Source organism: Sebastes fasciatus, chromosome 22 (assembly GCF_043250625.1).
Source record: "Sebastes fasciatus isolate fSebFas1 chromosome 22, fSebFas1.pri, whole genome shotgun sequence".
Lineage (NCBI taxonomy): Eukaryota > Metazoa > Chordata > Actinopteri > Perciformes > Sebastidae > Sebastes > Sebastes fasciatus.
The window spans coordinates 14,018,369-14,034,941 of record NC_133816.1 but is presented as its reverse complement, the minus strand read 5'-3'; the positions used below and the strand labels follow the sequence as shown (position 1 = coordinate 14,034,941).

Here is a 16,573-nt window from a genome sequence, read left to right as displayed (position 1 = left end):
AAGGTAGAATTGCACAACACATGGACCTTGACTTGCTTTGATGTTGACTGATTAAATCCTGAACAACTGTCTGGATGCCATGAGGAAATAGGAGGTATTTATGCATTGTTTCCCACAAACAATTATTAACCTGGAGTTTCTGAACTTTATTATAAATTCATATCTTCCCGCTGTCAGTAAACAGTCATTTCAATATATCTAAGAAGAACCTTCCAAGCTGAAGGATGGAGAGATTCTCAGTGATGATGGTTGTGTGTTTGCTTGCTGGTCTATCTGAGTGCAAGTCTGGATGTAAGGACAATCAGACCCAGATCACAATGCCAGACATTGTGACAACAAACTCACCAGCAACCCAGCCGAGCGGTGAACCAACCATCTACACGGTGCTGGAGGACCTGGGGGCACTCGAGAAAAAGCTTGCAACTACTGTGAGAGCTCTGGAGGAAACAAACAAAAAGCTGGAGGCCAGTGAGAAAAAACTGTCTGCGCTTGACAGCACGGTAACTGGACTATGTTCAGTGAATCAAGGTAATACAATATACTATACTAAACAATTGTTGTGTGGAGCTATACTTTGCTATGCAAACCACCTGTTGTGAGCTGAATTATGCGCTTACACCCAAGATGTGGTTGCACATAATTTCTTTTGGCAGAAAAAACCCTAATGTAATGAGTTAACCCTAAGAGAAACTAGAACCTAAGGAATCCATTGGTACCAACCATGTCATGCTAACATGTCGGAAAGGAAGCTAAAAGGAAAAACTGGCATGGCCATTTTCAAAGGGGTCCCTTGACCTATGACCCCAAGATAGGAAGATGAAAATGGGTTCTATGGGTATCCACAAGTCTCCCCTTTATAGACATGCCCAGCTTATGATAATCACATGCGGTTTTGGGCAAAAACCATACCGTTTTTTTCATGCAGTATAAATGTGTTATTTTTGCCTATTCTAAAAATGGTGTATTTGAATATTTCTGCATACTGGGGTCCCTAAACAGTCTTGAATTACATAAATTGGGTATCACTGTAAAGCTGAGACTTTTGTGGATCCAAAGAGCCCAACTGTATTCATGTGTGATGATGTTAGTCCCCATAGTAGCCATTTCATTGTAGTGAGACCCTTTTTTGAAACTTGACCTCACTGTATAAAATGACCTGTGGTGACCTCTAGGATACTCACAGCCTCATGAAACGTTACAACCACAAACTACAGACCGAGAGCATTCAGACGATGGATGGCTTTCCTAGGTATATTGACAATAAGGGGGTTTCTGAGCAGTTTACAGAACAGAAGTGCTCGCCATCTAATCGCCGAAAAATGCAGAAATCTTTGCAGAAATCTCAAAATGTCAGAAGTTTTATATGCCAAATCACAGCATGGCTTTTTCTATGGTGTTCCTCAAGGTCTTGGTGTCTTAATGTGGTATTTTGGGGGGATTATTGATCATTCTTATCATTTTTAGAGTGGTGAAAAATGGTTAAATTTAGCACCAAATCTGTGTAACAAGTGGTATCAACCGAAAAATTGCTGCGACAACTTATGAGACATAATAGAGCATTGGAATGGCCATTTATTTCTGATTTATGACTAGAACAACTTGACACAGTGCTAAAGACCCCTAAAAAACACCCTAAAAAAGACAAAAACGGGTCTATTAAGGGTCTCAGAGGGTTAACTGTGTTATGAATAAATCAAACGACATGACATCTCTAGGCTTCAAAATATGAGCAACCTTCTCTCGTACACTCTTGCTCAGTGCATGTCCCTTTGAAGCCATAAGCAGGATTTTCTTTTAAGGGGAGCTTCCCACTAAATTATTTTTGTTTTGCACTGCACACATCACATTGATATTTGTTGTCATATTATGCGAACACAATTATGCCAGCAATATACATACTTGTGTAATACATACATACTGGGGGCGGCTGTGGTTCAGTATTAGAGCAGGTTAAATGCAGAGGTTCGATTTTAGGTATGTATACTATACATGTGATGATTAAAATTAAGTTTAGTTTAGAAAAAAAAAACGTTCTGCTAAAAAAAATTGCTTGTATGTGTCTGCTTGGATTTGAAAATGTGGATGTCACGCGTCATCAACGCATCATATCTTTGGGGTACAACACATGCACAGTAAAATCTGAAACTGAGCCAATAGCGATGCACGAATGCAGCTCCAGTTACACTGTGCATGTGTCATACTCCAGAGCTCAAAACCGTGTCCCAGCCTCTTCCAATAGGCCTTGGGTAACAGAGGGAGGATGACTCAAACACAGACAATCAGGCAGATAAGAACAGTTCAGGAATTCATAGATATAATTAAGGTACGTGAGCTTACCGGCATGGGTAGGAACAGGACAGGGAAAAGGTGCAGGCAGCAAGGCAAATATAGATTCCGGTTAGGTTCAGGTACAGGTTTTGGGGGTACAGGTGACTCCAAAGCAAGGCATGAAGCATGACAATCTGGTAGCTGTATGGGGAAAAGAGGCTGTTATACTGACCTACCGGCTAATGAGGCAAATGGAGAACAGGTGATATGAATGGCAGGAAAAGGATTACTCCAGGGCAGTAGGGAGTGGCTGGATTGAGGTTGAAAAGTCTGACGGCATCTGGTGGACAGGTAGAGAATGGCAATGGCTAGAGGTAGGGATGGAGAGGCAGAGGTCCAATGTCCACACACAGACACTTTGAGGCGTGTTCTCGCAAAGTTTGTGACGGTTAAGGGCTGTCCCACTCTCAAATCATCAAGTCCTTGAGACATTTTCTTTATGAACACTTTCCGTAAATCCCTGAGGGTTCAGGGCTTAAGGCCTTAGGAGGGACATCGGGATTGGGCCAGAATGTGACAGAAAGTTTAGTTTAGCATACATTCAGGCCAGGAGAATTATGTTCATGGTACATTCATTTTCTTTCCCTGAGTTTATGCTTTAACTCTGGCTTAAATAATGTTTGTGGCTACTGTATGTTGGAAAGCATGACCATGAAACTCTGATGTGCCATTTATTTTGAAGGACATAAAAAAATTCTGAATAATGATGTATTCATGTTTACATCTCTCAGGACAACCTCGGGTTGCATTTTCTACCGCAAACCCAATAGAAGATGGCACCATTGGTCCTCTAAATGTTCATTACTCTCTTGTGTACAGAAATGTTCTGTCCAACATTGGAGGACGTTACAACCCAATCACAGGTCAGTATTTGGTGTGTACTTTTTTCCGTAAAGAACTGCCTGGTAACTCATTAATTATATTTCGTTGTTGTTGCAGGTTATTTTACAGCACCAGTGCAAGGAGTCTATTATTTCACCTTTTCTTCTTTCTACTGGGGCGGTGATGGAACCACTGGTGGCAGTTTGTACCGAAATAGTCAAAGACTGGTGTCATGGTATGGTCACGCTCCAAATCACCCCCTCTCTGGATCTAACACCGCTATATTGCACCTACAAGTTGGAGACCATGTCAATGTTCGTCTCTGGAAAGGTCTGAGGATCAGTGATAATGTAAATAAGTACTCCACATTCAGTGGATTTTTACTTTTCCCTGTGTGAAGTGTACGGAGTTGATTTCAAACAAATCAAACTTTTAATAAAGGTCAAAAGATTACAAAATATTCTGTGACTTTCTGCAGCTGTAAACACTGCATGTTCTGTTTGTCAGTTGAATTTGGGAATGCAATTCTGTTTCATTTATTCTTATTTAAGGAAATGTGTAACATTTCGGGGATTAATTAGCAGAAATTGACTCGGTTGCAATCTGCAACCACATCACTAGATGTCACCAAATCCTACACACTGTCCCTTTTACTGATATATGTTAGAGCATATTGGGTGCAATAACTCTTGTAAATTGTATACTTTCATAGATTTAGCAGTTTCCTTTTGAAAAACTATTTGAACATTATTTCTTTTTTGGTAGATACGTTGAAATGTGTATATTCTGTACTTTGCTTTTACCACCATTTTCTGAAACCTTTGAATCATAATAAATCACAGAAATCAAAATTTACAACTAATTTTAATTATAAATCTTTTTACATTGTTAAGAAAGGTGTACTCCCTCTAAAATTGTTAATAAATGGCATGGTTACAAAAACAGACACTGCTCATTCGCTCCTGTATTCTCTGCCACCGTTCAAAGAAAAATCCTCTCTACTTTTATAATGTCTGAAATATCTTTACTTTGGATTCCTCTGTTACAAAATCGTCATCATTTAATTTGATTTTTTTAAATCAATATATTTACTACATATTTTTGGAAGTCTAGCATCAAAAATTGTACTTCCCAAATAACCAATTATCATGGTGCAGATGATTTAACCCCTGCTTGTTTGATGTTGGCTTATTCTTTTTTGCATGTATTGTGTATGTATGTGTATATATAGATATATAATATTTTACATAATATTCCATCAAAGTTAATTGGATAAATAATGCGCTAAAACTTAAGATGTATATCAATAAAAAAAAAAAATTAACCAAAAGAAATACTTCTCTCTCAATCAATGAGATCAAATAAATGAAAACACAATAACCCTTAAAGAACATCTTTGCCAAATTAACACACCGCTTATTAGGAGTTACATTACGCTAACATAACATTTTACAGGATTGCACCTACTGCTTTCAGATGCAGAAGATATTGAATATTTCAGGTTTTATATCACAACTTATATCACATATAAGTCAGAAAAAAAGGATTTCTAAAAAAGAAAAAAGTATAATTTTGAGGTATGTTTATGTGGTACAGCTTTGTCCTTCAATACAAGGCTGACAAACTTGTCTATTTGTGACCACATCTGGTTGTTCTTGTTATACAATACTGTAAAAGGGCTTCTGTGTTGTTGGGAAATGAAAATGGCTGAAAATCTGCTCAGGAAAATACAAATTGAACATTAACAGAGAGTAAAAGTGTATGGCACATTCTAAGGTACAACTATTTTTGGTACTATTTAACCTGCAATCAGTTTTACTCAGTTGAAGGTGATGAGGTATTCTGGGTAGGCCTGGTCATCGTGGAAGATCACAAACATGGCGGGCTGCTGCAGGTTGTTCACCAAACTGTCGAAGCAGTCGGTGGGGTCTGAGCCTCGGGGAGGGGTGCCTTTCAGGGAAGAATTACCGAGTGTGTAACGGCCGGTCAGGACACGAGCCACGTACAGCCTCTTCAAGCCGGACGTGTCTGCTGGGGAAAATCCATTTGCTGAATAGTTTGCATTGACTGCAAAGTAAACTCCCTTTCCATACGCAGCAGCTGTGATAGAAATACACAAGAAAAAGACACAACTTAAAGGAGTAGTTCAACACACTTTTCACTTTGTTACTGAAAGATAGATGAGAGGATCGACACCACTCTCATGAAACTACAGCCCATAGACTGGATATATAGATGGACGACATGTCTCCACTTCTACAAAAGTGAAGTTAAAATATCCCGGCTAACATGGAGGGGGCGGGCTTTATGACCTGTACTGCAGCCAGCCACCAGGAGGCAATCAAGATGTTTTGGCTTCACTTTTGGGGAGCTGACATGTCATAACATGACATCTTTATATATAGTCTACAACCAGAAGCCGGTTAGCTTAGTTTGGCATGTGACAACATTCCTTACCATTTGCTCCAGCGTAGCTCCTGTTAAATCTGTCCCTTTCAATGCAGTCGCAGGACTCTGCTGATGTGCCGTGGTAGAGTTGCTTCTCCCCGAGTTCTGCTGGGCCATTCTTGGCAAATATACGTTGCCTACTCAAAGCATAGGCGTGCCACAGGTAGAAGTTTTGCACACGCTCAATCTGAGATCAGAAAACAATCAATTACTTCTTCTGCACTGCAGGTTTTTAATGCTACCGTCATGTGAAACGTGTTTTTGCTTTATCATACTCACTTTGCGGATGTTGTATTTAGCCGTTTTGAGGAAACCCTTGGCTACAGCCTGGTACTCCGGTGAGTCAGGCCGCAGCTCAACCTTTTTAAAGACTTCTCCGTGCATAGGTTCCCATTGTGTTGGCAACTCTAAGGCTAAAGTAGATGTCACATATACAGTATGAATGTTATGGTTTGGGCATTTTTAACAAATTCAAAAAAAGAGGAGGGTTTTAACATAAGTTGCTGAAAACTAGAAAATGTGACATACTTGTTTCAGACTCGCTCCTTTTCACTTTGTACGTGATGCCCGTTAGCCAATTTGTGGCTTCTTGTGTATTCAGGTTTACGGTCACCGTCATGCCGTCTGGTGCCGTCATTTCTACAGACACTTGCTTCTTCACATGAGCCTCCTCCAGCATGTAGTTGTCATGCAGGCTCATCTCGTGCCACACTTTTTTTACATCCTGAATCGACCACTGGACATCGAGAGCCACCATTGCTTCTTCTTTATCTTGGAGGTCTTCGCAGAGTGACTTTTGAATTGCTCTGTTTAAAAGCTCAATGACGCTCAACACGTCCTCTTTTAGGCCTTTCAGCACATACACCTCTCTACCTGACCCCAACCGATCTCTAGCTTCAGCTCTGGCTGTGTTTCCTGCTCTGCTGTTGTTCACACCGTCAGAACTTTGACGTCTCCTGTGCTCCAGGCTTATTCCTAAGACTTTAACTTTGGCCTGCACTGCCTCCAGCTCCATCGCATCTAGCCTGGAAAAATCCTGCACATCCACCTCTCTCTCTACCAGCTGCTTCTGCAGGACGCCCTCCAAATCTCTCTTGATGGTCCCGATGGTGTCTGGACCACAACCAATCACAGTGATCACAGCTGGCGGTGGCTTTGAGGAGGTGAAGGTTTTGCCTTGAGGTGTTGAAGTTGTGGAGGTTCTTGAACACTTGTCTCGACACTTCTTGAGAATTTGTTTAGCTTTTTCTAAAAAAAAAAAAAAAAAAGAACAAATGTGGATGTTACACGTCATTACATCAATGATTTGAGGCCAGATGAGACAGCCTTCCCACTTAAAGCTTCAGCTTCAGAATGTTTTCGGCATCATTGGGCAAAAATTCTATAATAACCTTTCAGCATATTGTAATTCAAGTGTGCTGAGTGAAAACTAGAATTCTGCACCTCATCATGGCTCTGTTTTCAGGCTTTAGAAAATCTAGCCCATGCCTCGAGACTTTGGCCAATCACAGGTCATTTCAGAGAGAGAGAGCGCTCCTATTGGCTGTTCATTCAACAGAGGCAGCTATCAATCACTCGCAAACTCCGATCAAACAGTCAAACTAGTCAGCGCTGATCAAATATGAATCAATATTCTGTTAATGTAATGCCTATTTTCTCTCCTTAAATGTTTTCAAAAACATCTTGTAGTGTACTGTTTAGCTGTAAAATGAGAAAGTTTGCTCCGGCTGGTGGGCGGTGCTTGGTATTTCCTCAACTTATCTCAACACGGCTGCCGGGTCACAAACTTTCTCATTATCTAATCGTAAGGTCACAGTGACCTTGACCTTTGACAACCAAATTCTAATCAGTTCATCGTTAAGTCTAGGTGGACGTTTGTGCCAAATTTGAAGAAATTCGCTAAAGGCGTTCCTCAGATGCATTCATAATAATGGGACGGATGGATGGAAAACCTGAAAACATAATGCCTCCGGCCACGGTTGCGCTGTCGCAAAGGTATAAAAACAGAAATAAAACAATTATGTTGCCACAGCGTGTCTTTTTTTAACTACACAAGGTTGGCATTTGTGACTCTTCATTGGAGGACACATCTTGAAAACTATTGGTTGGATTGGCATGAAAGTCGCAACAGATATTCAAGGTCCCTAGAGCATAATTGCTAATACCTTTGGTAATCCCCAAAGTACAACATTTCCAAACCATATAAATGAAAACAAACCTCTCAGGTTGAGGCGGTGAACGACTGGTTGTCCCAAGCGGTTCTCCAGCTCTGATCTGTAAAAACATATTACAGGATAGGAAGTTTAAAAACACTCCCTGTAGACTGATCAAACAATGCAACTTCCATTCCATTGTATGAGTGAGCTTTATATCTGACCTGAAAGCCTGGAAGACCGACGGCTGGAGGATGACAATGCGGATGAGTGTGAGCGAATTTGGTTTCAAGTCCGTAATAGCTGAGGCCATGCCATCGAGCATGGCTTTACAAGCTTTGACAGAGTCCATACCAGCCGCACCTGATGGGATATAAAGACAGTGATTGAGAATCCACATGGAAATGCCACCATTGATGCCACCTTTATTTTGTAAAAGCTTTGGTATTTTTCAACCTGGACCCTATTTTCACATGTTTTTGAATCTAAGCAACTAATAGGGACAACAATTTTTGAAACTTGAAGCGTCAATGTAACGTTACGTTCACCAAAAGTGTGTAATGTCAGACACTTACAATAACAATCAGAGCCTGTCATGGCAAAAAGAAGCACTTTTAGTGGATGTAAATGACGGTGCCAACTTGCCCCAATAGCACTATATTGCAGCTCGTGTACAGCTGCCGTCTACAGCGCTCTCCCTCAATACTGGACCAGTTTCAGAAATTGTTGTCACTACTAGTCAGTTAGACACAAAAACATGGGAAAATAGGCTCCAGGTTGAAAAATACCAAAATGACCCTTAAACTAGATGTAAACCAGACATTTTTACCACATTTGGGTAGTTAAGACAAATTAGGCGTTGACCATAATAGACAAATACAAATAAACACACACATGCACACAGTACAAACCAGTATTGATAGCTGGGAAGGCCGCTGAGCGGTAGCCTTTGCTCTCACACTGCTTCAGTATCTTTTTGCAGTTCTTCTTAAACATCTGAGGGTCACACTTAAAACCAGCATGAATGATTTCCCTGCAGCCAAGCAACCCGGGTCCTGTGGTGCACATGAGGTCTACTGGAATGCCCACTGGCAAAAAACATAAAAACATTTGTGACATCAAAAAAACATCATATTGGATATGTGTTGGCTGGTGAAAATGTATCAAAATGTAGCACACATTTTAACACAATTTCCAGAAGGTCAGCAAAGGAAATGTGACTAATGCGTGTTTCCATCCTTTATTGTTCTGTGAATATAAGGAGTTAGGCATGAATTCTCCAATCGGATGCCATTAAACAATTGCAAAAGAGGAGAGTGCATAGTAATATTCACCCCCAAAACCTCTTAAAGGTACAGTGTGTAGGATTTGACAGCATCTAGTGGTGTGGTTGCAACTAGATGCTGTCAAATCCCCGAAAATGCTACACACTGTTCCTTTAAAAATATTTTTACAGTATTTTTCAGCCCCATCTTAAGGCTTACCTTGTGCTAACTGTGCTTGGACACTGGGACCTGCTGCAGTCAGAATAGCTTTAGACACACCTGTGGAGTTTGTGAACACACAGTTATTGTAGAATCTATTAATACAATGTATGCAAAACTCCCCAAAATTACACCAGTCTGATTTGCTATGGTTCTCTGCATGTATGTTTAAAGTCAATTAATACATTTGGAAAATCAATCATACCAGCTTGGTTGGTAAAGTCAGTTGTGTTGATAATGGCATCAGTGCTCTCATGGATGATGTCACCGCATACCATCTGAAGCTTGACTCCACCCAGCATGGCTGTGACCTCATTGTTAGTTGTGGAGACATGGCGATAAAAGGAGGCTAAAGTAACGCCAATGAAAAAGAAAGCATAATTATGGTTTAATATTTTCAACTGAATCTGCATTCATATTTTCATATTCACATTGAATCAAATCAAATGGCTCTGTATATATAAGGTTGATAATGCTGCAAAAGTGCTTTCTTGGATGCCCCTTTGGTAGATAAAACATGATGAATAGCCCTCTAGGGTGCCCTTACATAGAGAAAATACAATACAGTGCCCTCTAGGTTGCCCTTAAATGGAGAAAACCCAATACAGTGCCCTCAAGGTTGCCCTTAAATGGAGAAAACCCAATACAGTGCCCTCTAGGGTGCCCTTAAATGGAGAAAACCCAATATAGTGCCCTCTAGGGTGCCCTTAAATGGAGAAAACATGATACAGTGCCCTCTAGGGTGCCCTTCCAGTAGAGCAAACATGATACAGTGACTAACCTTGGTCTGGGTTAGCATCGTTGGTGAATCCTCTGAGATGTATAGCTTCCTGGGCAGACTGGAAGGCCTGTAGTGACAAAGTGAAGGGTTTAATTTCAGTTCCACATGCAAAACAAAAAAAAACTATTGCACCTCCTTTTTTGTTACAAGGCACTGCTACTGCATGTTCTTTACCTTGCTAGATTCTTTGTCATTGGGGTGGATGACAATACGGACCAGGAAAGATGTTCTGCTGATTCGGTTCTGTTCAAATTCACGGACCTCCTCCAGTAGAACCTTGGATGCCATGTTGTGAGGAAACCGCAGGACTGCACCGGTCCCAAGCACAGGGAGAGCAACTGAACTAAAGCCTCTGATCTGACAGGAAGCCAGAAGTTTTCTGATGCAATGTCTCAGAGCCTAGAAGAGTTAACGATTATCAAGGTTACGACACCCCATAGAGAGGAGGAACAACAAAACAGACACAGAAAGACAAACCTGGTCGCACAAAAACCTACAAAGACATATTTACTGAACACAAGATTTCACCTGGACAGCAGTTTCATGTTGGTTATTGTCCCAGGGAATAAGGTTGAGGAAGAACACTCCTTTAGATCGAAGGGCAGGCAAGCCCTCCACTAGGACTGTGTCACCAGGCAGTGTTGCTCCACCTGCTTCATTATGAAACTTGGCAGTCAGCTGAGGTCCAACCATGTCTGACAAAGCGTTTCCAACACGGGTAGAGAGGGGATGATGGCCAACCATAGGGGATACCAGGCCATCCACCTAGGAGAATACAACAATCCAATTTCATCGAAGTTAGCACTTAAATGATCCTGATTATGGAGGACGGAATCTGTCAACATTTTAAAAAAAAATAAAAATGGCTCGTTAAATTCATAAAAATTACATTAAATGTATCAAAAATAATATAAAAAATAAATGTAGGCATTAATTAATTGATAAAATGTGACATAAATTGATATTTCTGTTTCTTTTTTATTTATTTACCTTTGTATTGATCTACTCTAATTTGACCTTTTATTTATTTGCATTTTTTCATTATTAAATTCATGTATTTATTTATGTGAAGCAGAATGCATAAAGAAATGTAAAAAGAAAATAATACATGAATAAATAAGTTTGATGAAATAAATAGGGGAAAATGCAAAGGGAAAATCATGTAGAAATAAATAAATATATAAATGTAATAATGAATAAAAAAAAATGCAAAACTAAATTTAAAAGTTAATACAAATAAATAAATAGGAAAATAAAATAGAAGAGCACATAGATTGGGGAATTAATACAAATGTAAACAAATAAAGAAGCAAAGTAAAACAGAATGTCACATTTTGTTAATTAATTAATGTCTACATTTATTTCAAAATTATTTTTGGTACATTTAATAGTATATTTATTTATTTATCGAGTCATTTAATTTTTTTTTATTTTGGCAGTTTCCGTCCATCCTCCCGTTATCCCGAAAGTAGTTTCTGTAGCAACGGCTCTGTCTACAAATAAACACCGTTACCCAGCAACTACATCAGATCCTGAATCAAGTAGCACAATTTACATTCATACAACATCTCAGCCTAGTTTCTCACCTGCTGAGTCTCGATGGTTCCCTGAACGACCTCGACATGGACACCATCTTCAGGAGCTCCAGCTGTGGCTCCTCTTTGGAACCCCAGATCACTTGGTGCACTGTTTCCGGTACTTGTCCCTTGAAGAAGCCGATCACATGCTTCCTGCATGGCCCTCACCACCTCTCCTCTGTTATCAATCAGGATGATTCTGCTCAGACTGCGCCCTCCCTGACTGCCAAACTCCTTAACAGCACTTACAATAGCCTCAGAGCACACAGTGACAGGAACCCCAAATAACCCTGAGCTGATACAGGGCATGGCTATAGACCTGAACTCCATCATCTCTGCTAAATCCAGAGCAGACCGAGCAGTTTTTTCCAGTAAGATCCTTTCTCTGCCACCTGATTTTCCACCTACAGGACCAACAGCATGCAGCAGTTTCTTGCATTTTAAGTTCCCCCCTGTGGTCACCACCACATCACCTGTAGCGATTTTTCCGGTCTGCTTTATCAAAGCTCTGCTCTCCTTCTGCACCTGAGGGCCACCTGCTTTACTCAGCGCAGCAGCAACCCCTCCACCGTGGTCCAGATCTTCATTGGCTGCGTTCACTATGGCATCAGCATCCTGTTTGGTGATGTCACCCTGACACACTAGCACCTGGAACCCATCACGAAGGCTGTAGGTAGCAACTGTTGTGCCTCCTGTACCAGATGCCAAAATCTGTCTAGTAGCGTGAGGTTGTTCTTGGAGCTGTACGATACACTTCTGAGAATGAGCAACACTTAAGATGTTGCCTCTTCCAGAGGGACTTTCGAAATACCTTATTGCTCCTGGCAGGTCAATGGTGACTCTATCCTGAACAATGGAGTCCAGAAATGGACCCAGCCTGTTTCTGACCTCAGTCACTTTGCCGGATGGGCCTTCCAGCGCCACCGTCGGCTGAAAGGAAGATGTTAAAGGATGGAAGGTAACCCCTGAATAGTCAAAATGATGCAGCTGAAGCAATTCTGGTAAGAGTTGTACCAGTTCTGGATAAGGGAGAATGACTTTGCCTTCTATGCTTGACTGGTCCAAAATAAACTGTATGACAGCTTCACTCAGCTCTTCAACCTCTTTGGTGTGGCCCAGTAGGCACACCGTGCTGTCTGAGCCAAACACCACATGAGCCCTGTATTGCCCTTGGTTCATCTCATTTGTCTTGGACTTAAGCTGTTCCCGAAGGTCAAATGGCACAGCGGAGCAGTTAGGAACATCAATCTTAACTTCTTTGAATTTTACCTGCAGTTTTTTTTCTGTATCATCCAGTTTATCAGTGGAAAGGGATAAGATGCGTAGCTCTGTGTCTCGTAACTCTACTTCCAACTTGTCACCGTCAACCCCTAAAAAGTCACCTAGCACCCCTGGACCTCTATAAGCCTTCCTGAGGAAGGCCAGAAAATGTGGGCTCTTGTCAGAAACTGTCCTTTCTAAGACCAATTTCTCCTGATCAGAGATCCAATCTCCAGCTTTAAGTATCTCCTCCAGAGAACCTTCCAAAAGTAATTGACCTGCAGCTCCCTGCGTGACCTTCAACCCTGGAAAATCTCGCCCCAAACTGTGCTCAATCTCTTTCCAGAGGAGGCGAAGCTTGGCCTCGCCCAGTCGACGAACACTGGTTTGCTTCTCTTTTAAAGGAGACCCTCGTTTAAAATGTGAGCCCTCTACATCCATCAACCTGGCTTTCACCTGAGAACGCTCCCCAACAACAACAGCCAGCCCAGCCTCGCTGTACACCTTCACCTCATCTGTGGTCTGAGGAGAGCTGCAGGACTGACGCAAAGCTTTAACTTTGTGAGGGTCCGCCTCATAGTGCCACATGTAGCCATCAAAGACTTTGTCTACCTCTGCTTTCCAATTTCTAACTTCATCTGCAGAACCAAGTTGAGCTAAAAGGCTAACTAAAACCCTCCCCTCCTCTGGAAACAGCTGAGCCGAGCAAGCAACAGAGGAGAGCTGTTTCTCTAGTTCTTTCCCAGCCTTGGGGCATTCCTTCAGGTAACGTAGAAGGTAAGAATCAGGTCGTAGCTCATATTCTTCATAACTTCTTTGCAGGCTTGAAGTAAGAACGTACTGCTGTCTCTGCTGTTGGAAAGCAGAACATCATATCAAGTTTGATTTTCAGTGCATGACAACAGTTTTAAAGAGTTGTTGATGTTCAATCCATAACAGTGTCTAATACACGCTAGAATCAGTGCTAGAAACAGCTGTTTGCGGCCCGCTAGAAATGGCTCTAGAAACAGCTGTTGATTGGGTTAATTTACCTAAACAAAAAATTATCCGCCAAGATACAGACGGCTCTTTCCCAATGTAAGTCTAATGGAAAAAGTTTTTTTTTCAGTGGCATCACGTCATTTGGCCACGACAAATTTGTTTCAAAGTCTGGCGCCCCTCCTTGGAGATTTCTCTACTAACAACAAACAGAGCTGTAAATGGTTCTAAAACAACATTGCATGCATGTGATAGGTAAATGTCATAAAAAAAAAGGTTATAAAAAATCTTATATTAGAATCCAAGTCACCCGGGAAACGGCCCCCCAAACCCCCTGCTTCCGTTGTCTATGTTATTTTAGAAGACTTTCCACACTGACCTGTGACGAAGTTAAGTCCAGTTTTGGGCTAAGTGACTTGCTTGTCGTCGGGGTAGTGATGGGAGAGCAGGTGGAAGGTCCCGGGCTGTCTCGCACAGTCAGCACCAGAGGACCATCTGCGAACTTGAACACATGTTCAGCTCTCTGCAGGACTCTTTGCTGAGCTGAGAAAGGAAAAGAGACATTACCTTAGATAGATAGGCCTTTTGTCTTTCAAAACTAGTTTTCAGTTTTGTTGCCCCTCCATCCTCCACCATCTTTCCCTGCCTTTGTGCAAGTGTGTGTGTATTTAAATGTAACAAAAGTGCAAAATGGTCATTAATGACGACAAAGCAATGCAAAACTAGAAAGAAATGCAAAATGAACACAATGGAACTCAAAGCATCTACAATACTCAAAAAAATACCACAGTGAGATGCAAAACAATCAGAAAGAGATGCAAAATAACTACAAGCAGACGCAAAATGGCATCAGAGTTACAAAATCAGTTGAAAAGAGACACAAATTAACCACTAGGAGGTGCAAAACTACTACAAAGACATACAAAAGGACTACAAAGAGACAGAAAGCAACTACAAATTGATGCAAAATGGTCATTGATGACCACAAAGGAAAGCAGAACAATTAGAAAGAGACGCAAAACGACCACAAAGAGACGCAACGCATCTACAAAGAGACACAAAACAACTAGAGAGAGTTGCAAAATCACTACAAAGAGACACAAAACAATACAAAGAGGTGCAAAACAACTAAAGAGTTGTAAAAATCACTACAGAGGGACACAAAACAACACAAAGAGACACTAATCAACCACAAAGAGATGCAAAACAACTAGAAAAAGATGCAAAATCAACTACAAACAGACACAAAACAACCACAAAGAGACACAAACAACCACATAGAGATGCAAAACAACCACAGAGACACAAAACAACCCAAAGAGATGCAAAACAACTAGAAAGAGTTGAAAAATCACTTCAAAGAAACACAAAACAACACAAACAGACACAAAACAACACAAACAGACACAAAACAACACAAACAGACACAAAACAACCACAAAGAGACACAAAACAACACAAAGAGACTCAAAACAACCACAAAGAAATTCAACAACACAAAGACATGCAAAATGCAACCAAAAAAAGATGCATTACTACGCATTGGCACAAAACCACCACCACCACCACTTTTTATTATACGTCTGTGCCCAGGAGCCCAGGCTGTGTCATAGTCCATCCATGCTTTCAACCTGTGTGCAGTTTTATCATTTCAACTATCAAACTTTACAGCAGCTCTCTCTCTATGCCACACCCTCTCCAGTGGAGGTGAAGATATCAGTGCAATGTGGTGCAGTGACTTGCTGGAATGAAGGCCTCGACATCTTTTTTTCATTTGTTGTTGATTCCTTTTGTTTTTATGAGATTTCCTCACAAATTATAGAGTTGACACACATATGAACTATTTACTATCAAGAATGTGAAACTAAAATGACATTGAAATTTAGACAGTGACAGTTCATATATATAGACCTACAGTATGTTAAAAAGTTGGAAAAAAGTTTGGATGTGGCTCTGCAAACAGTAATATTTGTCTCTTTCATTAAAAATAAATACAAAAAAACAACAATAATCGATAATAAGATCAATGTGTTCCCAGTGGAGGCATACTTTCACTTTCACCAGCACAACACTGACGCACTTTAAAGAAAGCATCGACAAGGACCCAAAGTGAACAGATTTAAACATTTCTATTCTATAAACATTCGTATCTCACCGTCTCGCTCATTAAAAGCGATGCTGTAAACTTTATCTTGTATGTTTGTTATCGATCCGCAGTCTCCTCCTCCTGACTTGCGACGGACATGGAAGTACTTCTCTATCGCCTTCTTTTGCTCTCCGTCCAGACTGGGACACTCGAAGAAGATAGGATACTGGTAAAGGTCCTCCATAGTGTGAACTCTTAATAATAAAGCTTCTACTGCAGCAGCAGGCTGGTATAAGAGAATAAGAGCGCACTAAGCACCGGTGGAACCGCGTTGAGCGCACTGCCTCGGTCTCATGTCACCAAGTGCATTAGTGATGTGTTGATCGAGAACGAGTCGGTTCAAAGAGCTGGCTCTTTTGAAGGGACTGTTTGTAACTTTCAGAAATGCTTGTTAACAGCGACACCTGTGGCCGTTAAGTCAACGAAAGTCAGGGTCAGGCTCGCGCTTGTGCTCGCTCTAAATAGACATGAACGAGCATCGCTCAAAACAGTGAGGCGACACACGTCAGCTAAAAGCACAATATCACTCTATATTTCAGCTGCTTGGCAGTAATGTTAGCTGACCAGACGAAGGTCTCTCCATGAATCAATGCTGA

General features: G+C 41.1%; 2 protein-coding genes across 3 annotated transcripts; one reads left to right on the top strand and one right to left on the bottom strand.

Annotated features, from left to right (window-relative positions):
- Positions 1-102: 102 nt before the first annotated feature.
- On the top strand, positions 103-3,549 carry LOC141761311 (uncharacterized). Its single transcript, XM_074624646.1, has 3 exons — positions 103-481; positions 3,060-3,202; positions 3,268-3,549. The coding sequence occupies exons 1-3, from the start codon at positions 225-227 to the stop codon at positions 3,546-3,548; spliced, it is 681 nt and encodes a 226-aa protein (XP_074480747.1). The 5' UTR covers positions 103-224; the 3' UTR covers position 3,549.
- A 451-nt stretch (positions 3,550-4,000) lies between these two features.
- LOC141760968 (protein mono-ADP-ribosyltransferase PARP14-like) lies at positions 4,001-16,293 on the bottom strand. Of its 2 annotated transcripts, none has more exons than XM_074624109.1 (15): positions 15,987-16,293; positions 14,211-14,374; positions 11,603-13,705; positions 10,545-10,781; positions 10,191-10,415; positions 10,017-10,083; positions 9,441-9,584; positions 9,236-9,295; positions 8,663-8,839; positions 7,976-8,114; positions 7,817-7,872; positions 6,127-6,846; positions 5,878-6,011; positions 5,608-5,785; positions 4,001-5,250 (listed from the first exon to the last, which is right to left on the bottom strand). In XM_074624109.1, the coding sequence occupies exons 1-15, from the start codon at positions 16,159-16,161 to the stop codon at positions 4,970-4,972; spliced, it is 4,860 nt and encodes a 1,619-aa protein (XP_074480210.1). In that variant the 5' UTR covers positions 16,162-16,293; the 3' UTR covers positions 4,001-4,969. The 2 variants fall into 2 exon arrangements, with proteins under 2 accessions (XP_074480210.1, XP_074480211.1); XM_074624110.1 differs by having other exon boundaries at positions 11,603-13,702.
- Positions 16,294-16,573: the final 280 nt, after the last annotated feature.